General features: G+C 48.1%; 5 protein-coding genes across 5 annotated transcripts; 1 reads left to right on the forward strand and 4 right to left on the reverse strand.

Moving 5' to 3' along the window:
- Positions 1–406: 406 nt before the first annotated feature.
- Positions 407–1775, reverse strand: AO090102000210 (uncharacterized protein; the record flags this gene model as incomplete). The annotated part of the gene is made up of 6 exons (XM_023236927.1): positions 407–639; positions 722–974; positions 1050–1238; positions 1311–1385; positions 1454–1593; positions 1709–1775. The coding sequence occupies 6 exons, from the start codon at positions 1773–1775 to the stop codon at positions 407–409; spliced, it is 957 nt and encodes a 318-aa protein (XP_023091722.1).
- Positions 1776–2495: 720 nt separating this feature from the next.
- On the reverse strand, positions 2496–3416 carry AO090102000209 (ubiquitin-conjugating enzyme E2; the record flags this gene model as incomplete). The annotated part of the gene is made up of 1 exon (XM_001822384.3): positions 2496–3416. The coding sequence occupies one exon, from the start codon at positions 3414–3416 to the stop codon at positions 2496–2498; it is 921 nt and encodes a 306-aa protein (XP_001822436.1).
- Positions 3417–3969: 553 nt separating this feature from the next.
- Positions 3970–5628, reverse strand: AO090102000208 (DHHC family palmitoyltransferase; the record flags this gene model as incomplete). The annotated part of the gene is made up of 2 exons (XM_023236928.1): positions 3970–5363; positions 5430–5628. The coding sequence occupies 2 exons, from the start codon at positions 5626–5628 to the stop codon at positions 3970–3972; spliced, it is 1593 nt and encodes a 530-aa protein (XP_023091721.1).
- An 834-nt stretch (positions 5629–6462) lies between these two features.
- On the reverse strand, positions 6463–8128 carry AO090102000207 (rhomboid family membrane protein; the record flags this gene model as incomplete). The annotated part of the gene is made up of 3 exons (XM_001822382.3): positions 6463–6537; positions 6589–7604; positions 7663–8128. The coding sequence occupies 3 exons, from the start codon at positions 8126–8128 to the stop codon at positions 6463–6465; spliced, it is 1557 nt and encodes a 518-aa protein (XP_001822434.1).
- Positions 8129–13464: 5336 nt separating this feature from the next.
- On the forward strand, positions 13465–15565 carry AO090102000205 (uncharacterized protein; the record flags this gene model as incomplete). The annotated part of the gene is made up of 2 exons (XM_001822381.3): positions 13465–14418; positions 14465–15565. 2 exons carry the CDS (start codon positions 13465–13467, stop codon positions 15563–15565), a joined length of 2055 nt encoding a protein of 684 aa, XP_001822433.1.
- Between the last annotated feature and the right edge of the window lie 1546 nt (positions 15566–17111).

Here is a 17111-nt window from a genome sequence, read left to right on the forward strand (position 1 = left end):
CTCATCTTCCTCCAAAAGCCGCCTCGAATGCTCAATGGCATTATGGTCAAAGCAAATACCCATGACTTTGACCATCTCCGCAGCTACATTGTCTTGTCAGCATCCCCGACCTGCATCCTTATGCAAAGTACAAAGAGTAATCTTACCAGTCATCCTCTCCACAGACGGATCATTCTCATCTGCCCCGTTCAGTCGGGTACACTTCAAGATATAATCAACCCGCGGTTGGCGTGCTTTCTCATAGATCGCTAGTCGGGATGGAATAGCCTCGGCTTTGGTACCCAGTGGAAGGAGAGTTGCTATGCTTAGCGCGTCTTCAATGGCCATTGCGGCGCCTTGGCCCATATCTATTTTTATCTGGTTAGCTTCATATCAACAGTACAATCATCCATGTCAAACACCACAATCAACTAGAGATAAGAGAAGGGTAAAAGAAAACAAACATACAAGGCTGAAACGGATGCGCCGAATCACCCACCAACGCAGCCCTCCCCCTAACCCAAGTCGGCATCCTCTCCATATCAGCCAACTCCCACACCTTCAGATCATCACCCGCCATGTCGATCAACCTTTGGACCGAGGGAGCGAAACCCGAGAAGCCCTTTGCCAAAGCTGATTTATCGCCGACTGCTTGCCAGCCTATTTTCATAGCTTTTTAGTATTCGTTGCCAGACACTCAAATAGTGTAGTTTGTATGTAAGTGAAAAGACACGATACATACCTTCAGCATACTTCCCCGACTCAGCCGTCGGCATAAACCCACATAGATTGTAAATCTTGTTATTTGAACACGGGTACGCAACGAGACGTCTGTCGTTGCCTGCCCATTCGACGAATACGCCTGGATCGCCGACTACGTCTTTTGTGGCTTCGTCGTTCTTCATGTCATCTGTTTTGAGGAGCCATCGGAATGTGGACTTTCCTTCTGGGTAGGGGGAGGGGAAGTTGGGGACGATGTGCGTGCGGAGGATGGACTTTTTTGCTCGTTAGTTTTATTCTATTCTTAGTATTGCAAAAAGGTTAGTTGGTGGGTTGGATAGTGACCGTACATGTAGACCATCTGCGCCGAGTAAGAGATCACAGGTAAATTCACGGTCATCATCTAAGGTTACGGTGGGTTGTTCGCTTTCGATATCCATATGGGTGATTTTGCATCCTAGGTGGAGGGTGCCTTGGGTTCGGGCGAGACGTTCTTTGAGGTAGTTGTGGAGGTCGACGCGGTGGACGAGGTACCACTCCTGCTTTTGTTAGTTTGATATTATTCTATTTGACTCGGTGGTATGGGTAGGGGTAGAGATGTAGGTGCATACAGCCTGCCACTGGTCACGGATACCAGAGAGCTCTTTACAGTACTTCAGTTCGCCGTTGGAATCATAGCGATGGATCTATATGGTATCTAAGTCTTTGTTTACCTGATTGTTTCAGTGAGGCCATAGTTGAGTAGGTCTCATACCTGTTCAATCAATGTCCCTCCAAAGTCCTTTGGATCAACATCCATCCATTGCAACATCGCCGTGCAGTTTGGGGGTACGTGGATAGCTGCGCCCGTTTCTCTGGCGAACTTGGATTTTTCAAGGACCTGTTGTGTTGCGTCTGTTAGTTGACTGTCATATACGTTGACTCTTCATAGCTATAAGAGAGTCGATGAATGCAAATGAGTTACTTACAGTGACATGATGACCCTGTTTGCTCAGAGCAATAGCCGCACTCAGTCCAGCGATGCCAGCACCGATAATAACGATCTGGAGGGGTTTAGGGGTATCGTCGATTGACATTTTGGTCTCTTGTTCTTCCTTATTTGACTCTTTTGGTATATAGGTTCTCTGATTTGAACAAAAGGTCTACGTCGCAATATTTATCTCTAGTGGTATAGTCTGTGGGCTCGGACTTCGGACTCAGACATCTTGCTGATTACCTCTCGGGGATAACGAGTGGATACTTGAATTTCCTACTATCGCGAGTCAGTCGAGATCTACATGAAAAAGGTGGAGCGACTATCTGGCGTGAGAGCCAATTGTGGTCTGGACAATGGAAACGGCATGGGTGACTCGGCACTTACCTGGTCAGATAATCTGTATAGTGGTGTCAAGAGGGAATTGGACTGAATACATGCATTTAGACTCATTTCCTTGCTGCGGGTTTGCTTTTGAAAAACCTTTCTGACTCAACTTGCTGGTGGGGGTGGGCGCATATACACTGCGGTATAGAACGGGGATGTTCGGGTGAGTCTATAAGTGAGTTACATATCGACAGTTGACAACTCAAGAGCGATCATAAAATGTCTCCATATTGAACATAACCATTTGTACTCCAATAAATTCGCTAAATTGAAAGATGGAGATGATACCAAGTAACCTGTCCTGTAGAATCACTCCAAAATACCCAATTCATTTATTCATCCAAACGCCAACCGCTCAAATAAACCCAACACTTCCGAGAAATCCAAACATAGACGAACTCATAGTAGACCAAATCCAAACAAACCATAATCCAAACTAATCCTCCGAGCAAGCCATCCTTCTAAGGATCATGAACACCAGCGCAACCAGCACGCCGATAATAGCTCGATCCAGCCAAGGATCCTCAGACTGCGGCGAAGCAACAGCCTGCGCAGGATACGAAGTAACAGGTCGACGCGGGGCCGGCGCCGCGAAATCTGTTTGCACACTCGACCCTGGTACCAACGTAGAAGTAGTAACAGACGTAGAAGGAGGAGGGGGAGGAGAAAACGCAGCCTGAACAACTTCTGGAGCCGGCTGTTGCGGCACTGACTTCTGTGATACAGCCACGGGCTCATCCTGCACTATTTTCTCAGGCTGTTCCTCCTGTCGAGTCGCATCGGTATCACCCTTCTCGCCCTCCTCCTTAGCCGCAGGAGAAACAACCTTCTCATCGCCCATATCCCCAACTTCCACCCCGTTCTCCTTGCAATAATCCCTCCACTGTCCTAGAATGGCCTCATTGCTCTTCCCACAAACCTCGCAGCACCAATCCCCGCTCCGGCGGGCATAATCCTTCCTCACCTCCTCCGAGACATCCAAACCACCGACCTGTCCCTTCGCATCTCCGTCCATGAAGCTCCTTATCGCCAGCAGCGCAGTCCGGATCCCCCACGCAGGCTGCCACGTCTCCTCATGGTGCCCCGAGATACTGAGGCAAATTTCCCGATTGACTTCAAACCGGCCCGAGGGGGTAAGGAAGCGGAAGCTCGGGGGCCGGAGCGGGTACGTTGGGGGTAGAACTATGCGGCCGTGATAGATTCCCGAGGCGTAAGGTGAGGGAGCCGGGGGGCCGGCGATTGTAAAGTGCCAGTCGTACAGGTTGGAATCGGAAACGGGTTGAGCGTGGAAGTGTGGGGAAGGGGAGGCGGATAGCTCGGCGGCTTCTTTCATTAGGCGACGAAGGGAGGGAGACATTTTGAGTGTATGCTTGAGGTGCGCCTCTTCTCGTTGGAGTAATTATGGAGTGGATTTGCGATTTGGTGGTGTTAGCGCGGGCGATTGGTGGTGGTTGTTATTGTTGTTTGGGAGGTTATGGTTGGTGAGGTGATTTGGTGAATGGCGTGTGCTGCGGTGCTAAGGACATGCAGCGACTATATGCACGCCATCAGGGGGTTGTTTGACAAGAAGAATGGGTTATTGGTTGGTTGGAGATTAAGATAATGCCAACTGTCCAGTCGCTGAATGACGTTGCGGGCTATTGTTGCCGTTGTTTTCAGGCATCAACAGCGGCCACGACTACTACGGGTCTGATCAGACACTTGCTAGAAAATAACGAAACATAACATCAAAATTTCTATCATTATGGACTGATATCGACATAACTCCTGGCTTCTAGCCTAGCATGCAACCGTTGCGCCCACGAGGACATCCGTCTGTAATATGAACACAGTATAACCTACATAAATCATAGTATGCACAAAAAGGAAAATAGCAAAGAAATGACGCTAAATATAGATCGTGATCAGTTTTAATCCCAATCTCGCCATTCGTCCGATTGTCCATGTTGTTTGGCGGGCAACCCAGGTTTTCGCGGGGCACTTAAGTGATCATTCCGACTTTGCAGAAAATCATGACTCTCCTCAACATCTTCGAAATCACTGTCCCCAGGTCTTGGACGCGGTGACATTGGTGCCAAGGTCTTCATCGATACACCCGTTGCAGGGCGCTCGGTTTCCTGATAGACGTTTGACGGCTGGTGGGGCATATACATCGATGGTGTTGCGTCCGTCCCAAGCCAGCTCCGACTGTTGTTCATGTTACGCTGGTAGAGGTCCCGATAGTATTGTTGTTCTTCACTAGCCTCCCGCTCCCGTCTCTGTCGCACCCTGTCCTGCGCTTCGATAAATTTCGAGCTGGGCTCCCAATGCCAACCGTCACCAGTCGTAGTGTGCACAGGAATTGGCCAGAGAAGTGGCCGGTCACCGAATAAGTGCAAGAGATTCCGACGCCATCCGTGATCGAAAGCGTTCGGCATCTTCTCATTATCCTCTTCGTCAAGATAACTATGGTACCGATCATGCTCGCGTTGCCTCTCCAAGTCCGCATATGATCGCGACAGGGCCTGTTGGGCGGGAGTGCCCCCGGGACCCGATTGAGAGTAGGCAGGAAGGGGCTCCTCTCCCTCCTCCGGTCGTGTGACTCCGGGGATCGCATTCGCATGGGCGTCCAAGATCTGATTACCATAGTCCTGAAGCCGATGCCCGAGACTTTCAGGGTCGTCGTTTTCATGGCCATTGTGACCATTACCCAGTATGTTTTCGTAGCGGCGACGATCCAGCGCTTTCCGCAACGGAGATACATAGCGCGTCTTTTCCAAACACTCGATTGTGGTCAGGTTACGCACGGCAAGACTAATGTGCCAGATGGTAAATCCCGACAGCACCAATCCAATAATCCCTCCAAGTATCGCCAACAGGACCACATTGACGGGTAAAATGGTGTCCATATACCGCGTATCATTGAGTACCTCGGTCCAGATCCAACTCGATGCCACCGCGAAATCAACCCAGCAGAATATCGATGTATAAATAAGAAACAGGAGAAAGGCCTTGTAGTTATGCAGCCCAACGCACGTCGCGAGCCACGGGCAATGATGGTCCATCTTCAAAACACATCGCTTACAGGTCGAACAGTGATGAGCCCGATCCGGTTTAGGACACTGGCATTTTTTGCAAAACCGGGATCCTCCCATGGAATTCACGGTATATGAAGTGAACTCCGGCAGTTCCGTAACCGGCAGAGCGCTATATTCATGTCGTCTGTTGCTCGATAGTGGTGAGCCGGGATCAGTGAACACCGCAACGCTATACGAGGCGTTAAGACAAATATAGAGGGCGATGCCGATAATCGAAGTGGGTAGGCCTGATGGTCCAAAGCAGTCAGTATGCGCATTCGAGCGGAGTTCCGATTACCACCGGAGTAACCCACCGATCCAAGAATTTCGCGACGGCCTTATACCAATACTGGCTTCCACATAGACCGCCCATGTTGTCAAACCGTAGACGAATGCTAATGGGAAGAAAGACGCCGCCGCGCAGCAGTAGCGTTCACATCGGAGAGCCCAAGCCCGAGGACGTCGTTTGGGCCAGGACGGTGACGATGGCGGTGAGGCGGCTAAAGTCGCCATTGTGAGTATCTGAGGTACACTATAGAGCCAGTCGATGGCTTTATCATGAGTCTATCTGGATTAAGAGACTTAATTCATCGCGATAAGCAGTACTTCCTCCAACTCCGCGGTAGGCCACGGAAAACCCAAGGGTTAATGGTAAATAGTAAGATTTAAGAGATTAAATGAAATACAGAGGGGTGCAGCAATAGTGGAACAGAAAAACAAGACAGACAACAACCGACAGAGTGAAAGGGCACTCGAGAAGCCAAGAAAAGAGAAGGAAATTACGAAATCAAGTGGTGGTTGAAGCGGATCGATCGTCCGTCAGGATCGCCGGGAGTGGAATCGTCCGTAATTACCGCCCGCGGTATTACGGCAAACGAGCCCATCCGTGTCAGGACAGGATAAATTTAGAGTGTCTTCATGGCTGTGCTATCAGTGGCTCAGCCACGTCACTTGTACGTGTCGACCTCAAAGTACGCGCAATGACAAGGCCACAGAGGCCAGTCTAGTTTTGTATAAGCCTATCCAGATGGCTGTATTTTTCTCTACATAGCGAAGTTTAATACAGGTATAGAATTGAATCATCAAATCCCATTCGTCTCCATCTCGGAGACGCTCATCACAAAAGTGATTATACGCGCGATGCCCTTGCAAGGGTATCAATAAATCCACAGGAAATAAGCGGCAATCATCATCCAACGCCGCCAGTCAAATGCCGTGAAGATGTCCCGAAACAGAGTATGAGCCCAAAACAGTTTACAGCTATGAAGGCAGGAAGAATCGTTACGTAAACAAATGCGACAGAGTCATCAATAAGTAGCAGAAGTGCGAAAGAAATGGTACACATCATCAGTTGCCGGTAGTGGTGGTGGTATTGGTGATTGTGAAGGGCTCCATGCCTTGTTCACACCAATCGTGCACGGGCTATTACCAGTCAGCTAGTGATCAAATACAGCCGAGAGCATCTTGACTTACCAAACAGCTCAATCTATAACACCACGAGCAATTAGACTTAGGGTACTTGTAAAAGTTCACAATCAGGAGGATGAATCCAACAATAACCGCAACCAAAGCTCCAGCCCGGACCAACCACCATGCCCACCACAGTGGTTTCCGGCCCTTAAAGAAGCCCAAGGGACCAGCCGTTTCTGAAGACGAGTTGGGGCCCGTCCGTCCCTTGAAGAGGTTGACGAAACTTGGGCCGGTCGTGGTTTTGTTCTCGTCATCGGAAGTGGGACCAGCACCACCACTCATCGCCACATAGGGGTTACGGGCGAGCCCAATACGCTCCCGAAGTGCGTTCGGCGATCTCATAATGCAGAGACCGAGGGCCAGGCCCATGATGAACCCACCAATATGGGAGAAATTATCCAGGCCCGGTAGCAGACCTAGGACGAAAGAAATTCCAACACCAAGGACCATGATAATCAACTCCACAAATGGAGACGGTCTCTCTTTCCAGGTGTAGAAAAGATCCAAGATGAAAAGTGCAAGGATACCAAACAGGGCACCTGAGCAGCCCGAAGACGGTTGGAATGGAGCCGCATAGTTACCTCCAAGGACGAACCCCCAGATACCACTAGCGAAGTAAACCAAGCCATACCGCCACCACCCGACCATCCGCTCCATATCAACTCCCATCGTCATTTGACAAAGCAAGTTGAAACCAATGTGAATGAAACCACCGTGAAGGAATATAGGCACGATAAACCGATACCACTGATTGGGCTCCGGCTGATCATCGAGGGAACCACCGAGGTGCGGGTTTGGAACACCGCCGAAGCCGCACAATTCAGATAAGGTGCACTCCAAAGCATTTGTGGTTGAATTCGGGCAAGGCATGAGGAAGTCCACCGGAGAGTTCTGTACCTTGTCGACATTCTTCATACATGGTGCGTACCGCGCTCCCATGTTGATCTGGATGTACGCCGAGGGTCCTATCATCGGATTGAACTGAGGTTTCGTCTGAATCGGGGATCCGGTGAGTTGTCCTACAGGGCCAGTTAGTCCAACTAGTTCTTGTAATTCTTCGCTTGAGGTCTGACATACCGCTCTTGACCAACTCTGCGATGAATACCGCAATTTGTACCACAGTGAGGATATAGGTCACGAATGGGATCTTCTTCTTGAAGAAGCCCTTCTTCTTCCCTCTACTTCGGTTGGGCGCTGATTCCAACATGGCAGGGTCTGGGGGGTAATGCGTCGGTTGCTGCATCCAGTTGGCAGGTGGTGGGCCGTTTGAGTATTGAGTGTTCTCCTTCAGAGGGATATTCTCTGCATAATGGTCTCCTTCGTTTAACCTTCCGCCTGCCACATACGCGCCCTGATCGGACCCTAAGGAATGTTGGCTGTCTCGTATGTGAGGGGGTTCGGAATCCGCGTAGGGGTGTCCACTAGGGCCCGTGTAGGTCGGCGCTGGTGATTGTCGATGGAACGAGTCTGTATGAGAGTTGGCTTGTTCGTACGTGGGTGGGTTGTTGCTGTACCCAGTGTTGTAGTAGCTGTTCGCTGCCATCTTAAATGGTCAGCCGATAAGGCAAGGGGGAACGCAAAGAAATTTCTCTTTCTGGCGGTCGTCGCTGATGTGATAAGAAGTTGGATTATGGTTTTCTTGCGGGGAAAGGAAATATATTCCACGGTCTGACCGAGTTGACGGGCAGGAAGAGTCGATGATCAAACGTTCTGACCCATGCACGGCCACGTTTTGGCGGCTGACGACAATGGCGGAAACCCAGGCAACCCCTTAAGAAGCTATCGGGGATTAGAGAATGCGGAAGCTTATGTGCACGCAACAAAGGATAGTGGAGAAAAGGTGTCGGATGAAGAAAATGGTAAGACGGAAGAGTTCTATGCAGAAAAAAGCAAAAGAAAACAAAAAAGACGATTCAGATACTGAACAAATGATATGCCTTTCTATTCACTATAGAGAAGAGGGCTGAAGTTGTCAGAGAAAGTGATGTTAGGCAGTCGAATTCGCGGGTGTGGCACTATTTTTGGGTTTGCCGATCAATTATCGTCGTCAGCAGTCATTATGAACCCAAGTGTCAAGTGAAACCCCCGGCCACGCACTCCTGGATGACGACCAAATCCCTAAGGCTGAGCTGTCTTTTGTGGCTGGTGTACGGAGTATGATTTTATCTCCACCACTAGCCTCGTGTTTACTCCAGTCCTGTTCCTATTGAACGGTGGCGTTTGTACATACTTCGTATTTAACTTTTTTTTTTTCTGCTCTGCCACCCCGACGTCTATCCTCAACAAATCGCAATTTTTAGTGTGAGAATTGATCGTATTTTATTTATACAACTCACCCCTACTAAGCTCTCTAATTCAGTGTTTTTCATGTAGATTAACACCCATGTACTTTAACATCCCATATGGTTTATTGTACATGGACTCGTATTTTGACATTAAGCATTACTAACCGCGTACCAATGATCATGTAGTAGTCAACAGACTGTCCACATTTGCTCCGGTAGTCAAGGAATCAACAGCATATATGTGAAAGAAAACAAAAAAGGCGGATCTCTGGCCCAAGCGGTCTGGCATTAGGTCCCGCTGGACACTCCAGCTTCGAGTACACATTATCTCTTGCCCCAAGCCCGGAGGTACTCGTGCTCACATTATAAGTCGGTCCTTACCATTCAATTCATTAAATCTTTGCGGCGAGCCGCTTTCCAGTATAGACAAAGACCAAAACGCCCCGTGCGAACTCCATAATAAAGAACAAAGTATATGTAACAATCTAGGAAGCAAACGGAACATCGTTAGCTTTCACGGTGATATGGAGTAGGCTGAACGAGACATACCACCAGAAATGATCTCCCAATGTCTCATCGATACAAAAGCACCAATGCAGAAGGAATACCAGCATCGAAATTTTGAGATGTATATTTATACCATGCGCGCTGACTCGGTCTCTCTTACAACGCACTCTCCCCAGAAAATGACGAAGACAGAGAGCCAACGTGGGTTTCCAAGATGCCCAAAGCGGCACCCATCTCCTCGCTGCTGTGGCCGGTCAAGAGCCATACGAGGCGGATCAGCTTCTGGTAGAGCAGTGTTGGGAAATACAGCAGTAGGGCCCATAAAAGCAGTGATAGCACCACCATCACGAAGGAGTTGGCCACGACTTTCTCGCCCGGCGTCATGACGTAGAGTCCGAATGTGACTTCGTACCGGTAGTATTCGAGGCGGACACGATCAGCAAACCGCTGTATGACATTCCGGCGAGGGTTCTTCATCGTCAGATGGCTGACACCGGAGGAATTTGGGATCGTAGAGGTCGACATGGTGGAAGAGTACTTATTAATCAGCTCGTCGACCGCGGCTGGAGCGTGGGAGGAGATGTGCGTCGAGGTCGAGGGCGTGTAGAAGGACTGCATTTCAGTTGCCATTGCGTTGTATATTACTAAAGCAAGCTCGACGCGTCTGAGAAACAGGTATTGTCAATGTTTCTTGAGGGTCGTTGTTCGCCTTATGGCTTCTGACTCCTCAGACGTAGGTGGAGAGCAGTCGCGTGGTTCCCCGAGACTGCTCCACTTATACTAGGATTATTATTATTCAAAGTCAGACACCGTAGGCGGCCAGACTCTAGACGGAACTGTGCGCGAAGTTCTGGGTCGACTTGGATCTTCAATCAAGGAGGGATAAGGAAATCGAACAATGGAGGCGCAAAGTGACCCAAGGATTCAATTCAACCCCAAAGAGGAAAAGCGAACCACGCAGTTGGACCAAGAAGTTTACCGGGACGTATTATACAGAGCAGAGAGGGTAACGTAATCCACGGGCGAGCGGCCATCCCGGGCGAGCGGCCACCACACCAGAACTCTACGCACCTCCTAGAAATGAAGCTATTCAAAACACCGAAAAATGTGCATTTCTATAAAAAATTTAAATAGTCTGACGATTAGGATACTGAGTAATTTTATGTTCTAGTATATTACAGCCAGAACACCTTGGTGGAGCACGTATACGCTGGCTTTCTACCGGAGCGCCTATATCTACTGAGGCAGTAGTTATAGGCTCTATAGTAGAATTTCTGCCTTGTATAAGCTCCTGAGCTTCCTGAACTGAAGCGCCTGATTCTATAGGCAGCTGTCTAGTAGAGCGCTTTTTCTTTTTAAGTATTCTTTCATGCGCGGCGCGTAGTTCTCTGGCTTCCTGCTTTGTAATAGTAGCTTTATTTAAAGCTCGTTCATAGCCTTTGAAAAGCTGCTTTATCACAATCTTAGTAGGCGAATCAGGGCTCTTTGTACGAGCTCTAAGCAGCTTCTTCAGTGTAGTTTCCTGTTTTTGTAGTTGCTTTAGATTATGAGGCGTTTTAGGCACTGAATTAGTAGACCTACTACTAGGTCTACTACCTGGAGGTGTTGCTTGCTAGCTGAATACTTAGCTGAGATAATACACGCTTAGGATTGAAAGGAATAAGACCAGTAGCTGAGAAACCGCTGCAGATATTACTAGTAGTATATATCTGAGCTCTCGCCTGAGGAAAGGCTTCAAGAAAGTCAAGTTTATTGATGTGGTTGAAGTCTAATCTCATCTTATTCTCAACCAGCTGTCCGTACGCGCGTTTTAGGGGGCCAAAGCAGCCTATATCAAGCGGCTGAAGTAGGTGAGATGAGTGCGCAGGTATACAGAGTGGTATAATATTGTTTTGACTGCATATATCGTCGAACTGAGGTGTTAAATGACTACCGTGACCATCGAGTATTAAAAGCCGATATCGACCAACCGTACGGCCAGCAGTAAAAGGTATAAATAGCTGCTGCAGCCAACGTAGACCTATCTCATCGGTAGTCCAGCCATTTGCACTCGTTTCTATACGCCAGTCTGATGGTAGACCCATCTCGTACCAGCCCTCAATATGGACTTTGCCTTTGAAGATAAGGCAAGGTGGAAGAGGCCCCCTAGAGCTAATATACTTAATAGAAGTGACCCATTCCCGGTTCCCTGGCTGTAGAAGAAAAGGTCTATCAGCTAACTCAGCTCGAGTAACTACTTTAGTAGTAGATATCAAGCCCATTGCAAAGCCAGTTTCATCAAAGTTGTAGATATCGTCCGGTTGAATGCTATACTGCATTATAGTGATTTGTACGCGCTCAAACCACTTATGTAAAAGCTTAGGATCCTCGTATTTAGCGCGCTGATAGTTATAGCGGCGAGAAAATTAAGTTTTTAACTCCTCACGGCGTTTAATAAAAGTATATACCCAGTTTTCACCAACAGTAGTAGGAGTATCACTAAAACCACGCTTTAAAAGTAAGATATTGGCCATTTCTCGTACATGAGCAGGTCGAGGAGGTGCTCCACGCTGATCTAGCGATAGAATCCAGTGTACCAGCGAATTCTCCTCATTTTGAGTTAATTTATGGCCATTGGCGCGCGTTTCGGCTCGAAAAGTATGGCCATTCAGGCGTCTCCGAAGGGTAGTACGTGGAATATTATAGATACGTGCTGCTTCAGCTATAGTGCGAATTTCTTGTTTTTTAATAGCTGAAATTGCTAGTAGAATTCTACCTTCTTGTTCAATAGAATCTTTTAGCTTTCTGGCTGCTTTTGGTGGCATAGTTGGTGGTTGAAATATATAGATTCTTCAAGCGTGGTTGAAATTGGTTGACGTGGCCGCTCGCCCGGGATGGCCGCTCGCCCGTGGATTACGTTAAGAGGAGAGAGCTTCGCTGGAGCAGCCAAAGAGAGGGAATTGAAGGTGGGAAGGATGGCTTTCGGTACGGCGCGGATGTGGAAGTGTTGCAAGGCGGATCTGCCTTAATGGAGGTAGAACCTGCTACCACCAATCACCGTTGGCATCCAGCGTCATCATCCTTCTTGATTTCGGGTTTATCGGCACCTCCCGCTTGGCTTTTTTTTTTTTATTTTTTATTTTTTTTTAGTTTATCTTTTTTATTTTTCCTTCTTCCTGCCTTGCTTACTTTTTTGGATTTTGCATGCTTTGCCCTCCTTGTTTGTTTCCCAGAAAATAGAACGAAAAATAAGCTAATTCTCAAGCATTGATAGTTACACTTGTGTTACACTTGTATACTTCAGCAATCGAATGAACCGGGAGATCGTGGGAGATCGTCTCCCTTATGCTCTGGAATCGATTTCATAACTTCATAACTCCTGGGCACGTCCCCCTGACTACCATGGATCATTTTTATGCATCCTTGGCCCGTTCCTCATATAGTGATCGTCAGCACTATTGCATATAGTCTAGTCACTTTTGGTCGACATACAAATACGCTAATGGCCCCCGTTCGTTTGCTTGATTTTGAATCCTGAATAATCCATTTCTAATGCCATCCTCCCTTGTCAGGTGATTTCAGTCACCTGATGTTCTGGTCTCCTAAACCAATTCCGAAACGAAATGAGAGGATGTAAGCTCTACTGTATTAGAAAGTAGTAGACACTTCGTCTTCTTTTATCTCGAGACATTCCTTCGGGTCATCTGTGGCGCATGCACGTTACTCTTGTTTTGCCCGGGGTGAAGATTAGTTTCTTTGTTTTTTGAATTCTTCCTTTAAGACAGAATATATATATCGAATGGAATTCTCAACGCCCGCAACGTACCAGGCTGGTAACGCATTGAATGATATACCACAGGTAGCAAAAGACTTCAAATAGTCCTATCGTCCCCCATGGTTTGCTAAGTTGGGGACCCTTCAACTTTTCTTATATCCTTATATTAATGATCAGGGGAAGGGATGACATCATAGGGCCCGTGCATCATGTGAGTATCAAACTGTCCCGCGCTTACGCACTCACGCTGGTCGATCTAGACTCCTGAGTCCTATTCCTCCTCCCCTCCTCGTCATCCCCTCATCGCATTGCATTGGTGCTATCTCAACTATCATGGCTGAGGAAGAAGACCCTATCGTTCAGGCCTTGCCCCCAGCAACCGATTACCTCACTTACCTTACCTTGTTGGAGTACCAATTGACCCCCGCTCGCTTGCCCACTCTCCACAAGCTCTTGCAAGATGAGGTCTTGACAACCAATATTGGCTGGGATCTAGTCCAGCTGCTGCTGCCCATGCTCCCTCAGTCACTCGAATGTCTCCAGGATATCGCCCGCTTGGGTAATCCTAGGGAGGTCATCCTGCGGGTGTCCGAAGCCCTGATGCAACTGCAACCTGAGGATGAGGACGACGACGACGACGACGACGACGAAGAGAATGAGACAGCAGAGCCCGCCGCCGCTCATGATACAGAACCCGTCGATACGGAACTGAAAGCCGCGACCGACAGAGATGCGGAGAAGTCGAATATACAGAATAACCTCCCACGGCATGTCCTGAAGTTCAATGCCCTCGTTGCCATGTTATCCATCCTTCATTCTCGCATCCAGACGAAATCTCCGAGTCGCTTTTTTGCAACCTCTCTACAAGCCGTATTGGAAGCGTACACCCTGATGCCGACGAACGAGACAACCCTTGCCCTTCTGGAGTTTTTCAGAGACGTGTCTCCTTCCAAGCGGCCTGCACCACCACCCCGTGCTGCAAGCGAATCCAGCGTGCTAAGAGTCTCCGAAGCTTCTGCGCCAGACCCAGAGGCAGAGGTTCAATCGCCTAACCCGAGCAACAACGAGCCAGCGCTCATCAAGAGATTCCTCCAATTCGGTCTGATCGAGCTGATAAAGTCCTACATACTGAGCTTTTCGGGGCCTATGGATCCAGGAATGTCATGGACAATTCGTTTGCAGGAGAAACTTCAGACAAGGCATCTGACGGGCCAAGTGTCGGAGACGGAGGTATTTGCCAATAACAAAGAACTAAGTGAGAGGGACATGATTTTGGGGAAAATTACGGTAGGTCCACCCTGTGTGCCAACAGATTCAGTGTCTGACTTTTTAGGCTCTTTCTCGAGACTTCGGGTTGGATGACAAGCAGCTTCTTGCAGTCGTCTCGCAGCCGGCGGACAAACACCCTCAGCCGCTAGACTTCGATGAACCACCTAGAAACGTGGAAGAGATTCCGCTTGAGAGGCACGGTGCTTTGCTTCTTTTGGCTGCCCGAGCTGCGATGGCCGAACTATTCTCATCGGGACAGGTCACCCCGATTGCCGTCTTCCCTGAGCTGGCTCAGATATTTGACAACTTTGTCGGTGCTCACGATAAGCCGGACGAGATTGCCTTTGGGCAGCCTCAGGCACTACTGGACTCTTTGCTGACATTGACCGTCTTTTCTATGCAACGATCAATCGGAGAGCCTTCCACTGAGATAGAGTTCCGACGCTTCATCTTATCCCTAACTGCTTGCACAACGCGACAAAGTTACAACTCCATCAGACGCATCCCTGGAACCATTCTCCACAGTCACCCGTCTCACATTGTCCGCTTCAAGACTATTCGCCTGGTCCTTGAAGATGATCGTTTCCAACTGATCAGGGACAGTGCTATAGGGTGGCTGAAAGATGAAATTCTTGATGCTAACAAAAAGCCCTCTGGCTCACCGGAATCCGACATATTCATCAACCCACATTACTTCTCCATCCTCTTCCCCTTACTCTTCAACTCGTCGGAGTTACTCCTAAACGTCTCCTCCGACATCGTAGCATCATGGATCAAATTCTCTCAGACTCTCACACCATCCATCCATGCCGCCCTAAGTCTCTACTACATTCTTCTGTCATCCTCCACCCTCCGTGCTCAACTCCAACTCGAAAAAACCTACATCTACTTCCGCAACCGCTTCCTGGAGCCACTGAAGTCTCTCCTCCACGCCTTCGAGAGTGATCTCACCCAGAACGGCGGCGACGGCAAGATCGAATCTGCCGTCGGCGAGAACATGTGTCAGGTAGGCATGGCCCGGTCCGTGGGCCTCGTCTCTCATGCTGTAGAACAGGTGGAGGATGCCGTGGGCGACGCCTTCGTTGGTGCCGATGACGAGCTGCAAGAACCCAGCATGGATGATGTTGCGAGGGTTGACAAGATCCGGAAGGAGACAGCTTTGTAAATAAACGATCTGCTTGCATTCTGATATATATTTATCTTTTCACTTGTCGCTATTGTAAATACACGACCAAGCTACAGATGAACTCGTGACTACAAGACAAGAAAAAACTTCCAATTATCTTCTTTCCCAGTAACCTTTCCACAGAACAAAGTAAAACTTGGTATACATATACACATATATATTCATATTTATTAGCATATTCAATCTTCAAGTGCAACCAAAAGTCAAAGCTTGCCAGCGTGACGACAACTTTGCGTCAAGTTCCAGCCCACCATAACAGTCAAAAAAATATATATAACCATCCATTTATACTTCCACCTGTCCTAACAGACAATATCCCTTTTACTACACTAAATAACCAATAAGAGATTCAACACTACGTAATTTAACAACTCCGTTTTCTTAACAAATAAAGAAAAGGTAAAAAAAAAAAAAAAATTGTGGTGATCAGACACCCCATGATAATTAATGTTGCTGGCAAAATATACAAATTGTACCGCATACTTCCAAGCCAAAATACCACCAAATACATCCTGACTAGCTAAATACCAACAGTGCAAAAATTGACTATGTCATATATAAGTCTCTATGCACAAAAACAAACTATACAAACCCAGTCCCAAGATCCAGGAACCAAGGTAACGCAAACAACCCCTGACCTGTATCACAGAAGCAACCAGGCTACGAACATGCACAACGTAACTAGTAACAGTCCAGACTAGTCTCAGTACCATGGTACAACTGCAGTACTACCTTACTCTGTATATTCTCCTATAGCCCTACATTATTTAGAATGCTACAGTCGAAAGTAGAAAAATTTAAAACAAAGTATGTATGAAATTCAAACTATCCCATCCTACATGACCAAGAATTCCCAGCAACCAAGACGACAAGACCACAAAAGGAGCGGATGCGAACAGGATAGCGAAAAAAGAGGTAGGCACACAAACAACCAGTCATCCCCTGTCCAACGGGCCCGTTGGTCTTCCTCCCAAGGGTTCGAGATATTTTTTTTGTTGATTTTCTGAGCATATATGAGTGGCCCTGACTATTGTCAGGGGTTGGGTAGAACGGAACGTGAGAAGTAAGCCGAGGTGGTCATGTTTGGTCTTGAGGCGTGGCAGTTAACGAGTTGGCTGGTGTGGTGGTGGAATTCTGGCTCGGGGGTGAGTTATTGGGGCGCGTTTACATGATAACGCAGCCGCCACCGGGGGAAGCTGTTTTTTTGTTAGTTGGTTCTGTGGTGTATTGGAAGGGGTGGGTGGTGAGTAGACATACCCTTGACAATAGCAGTGTTCTTGACGGAGGGAGACATGTTGACTGATTGGGTTTCCTGGAAGGAAGATTGGTTTGGATAGAAGATTTGGTTGTTTGGAGATGAGTGTGGATGATGAAGAGAAGAAGCAGTGATCTGGAGGGTTTGAAGGGCCTTTATATCTGTTTCTCCAGGGTCGATCTGGTCAGTGAATAGTCCATCCCGATCTCATTCTTTTGGAGATAGATTGTTGAGATTGGAAGCATTGAGCACCACGGGTTCGTGTGGCCC

This window comes from Aspergillus oryzae, chromosome 4, assembly GCF_000184455.2.
Source record: "Aspergillus oryzae RIB40 DNA, chromosome 4".
In the NCBI taxonomy this organism is placed as follows: Eukaryota; Fungi; Ascomycota; class Eurotiomycetes; order Eurotiales; family Aspergillaceae; genus Aspergillus; species Aspergillus oryzae.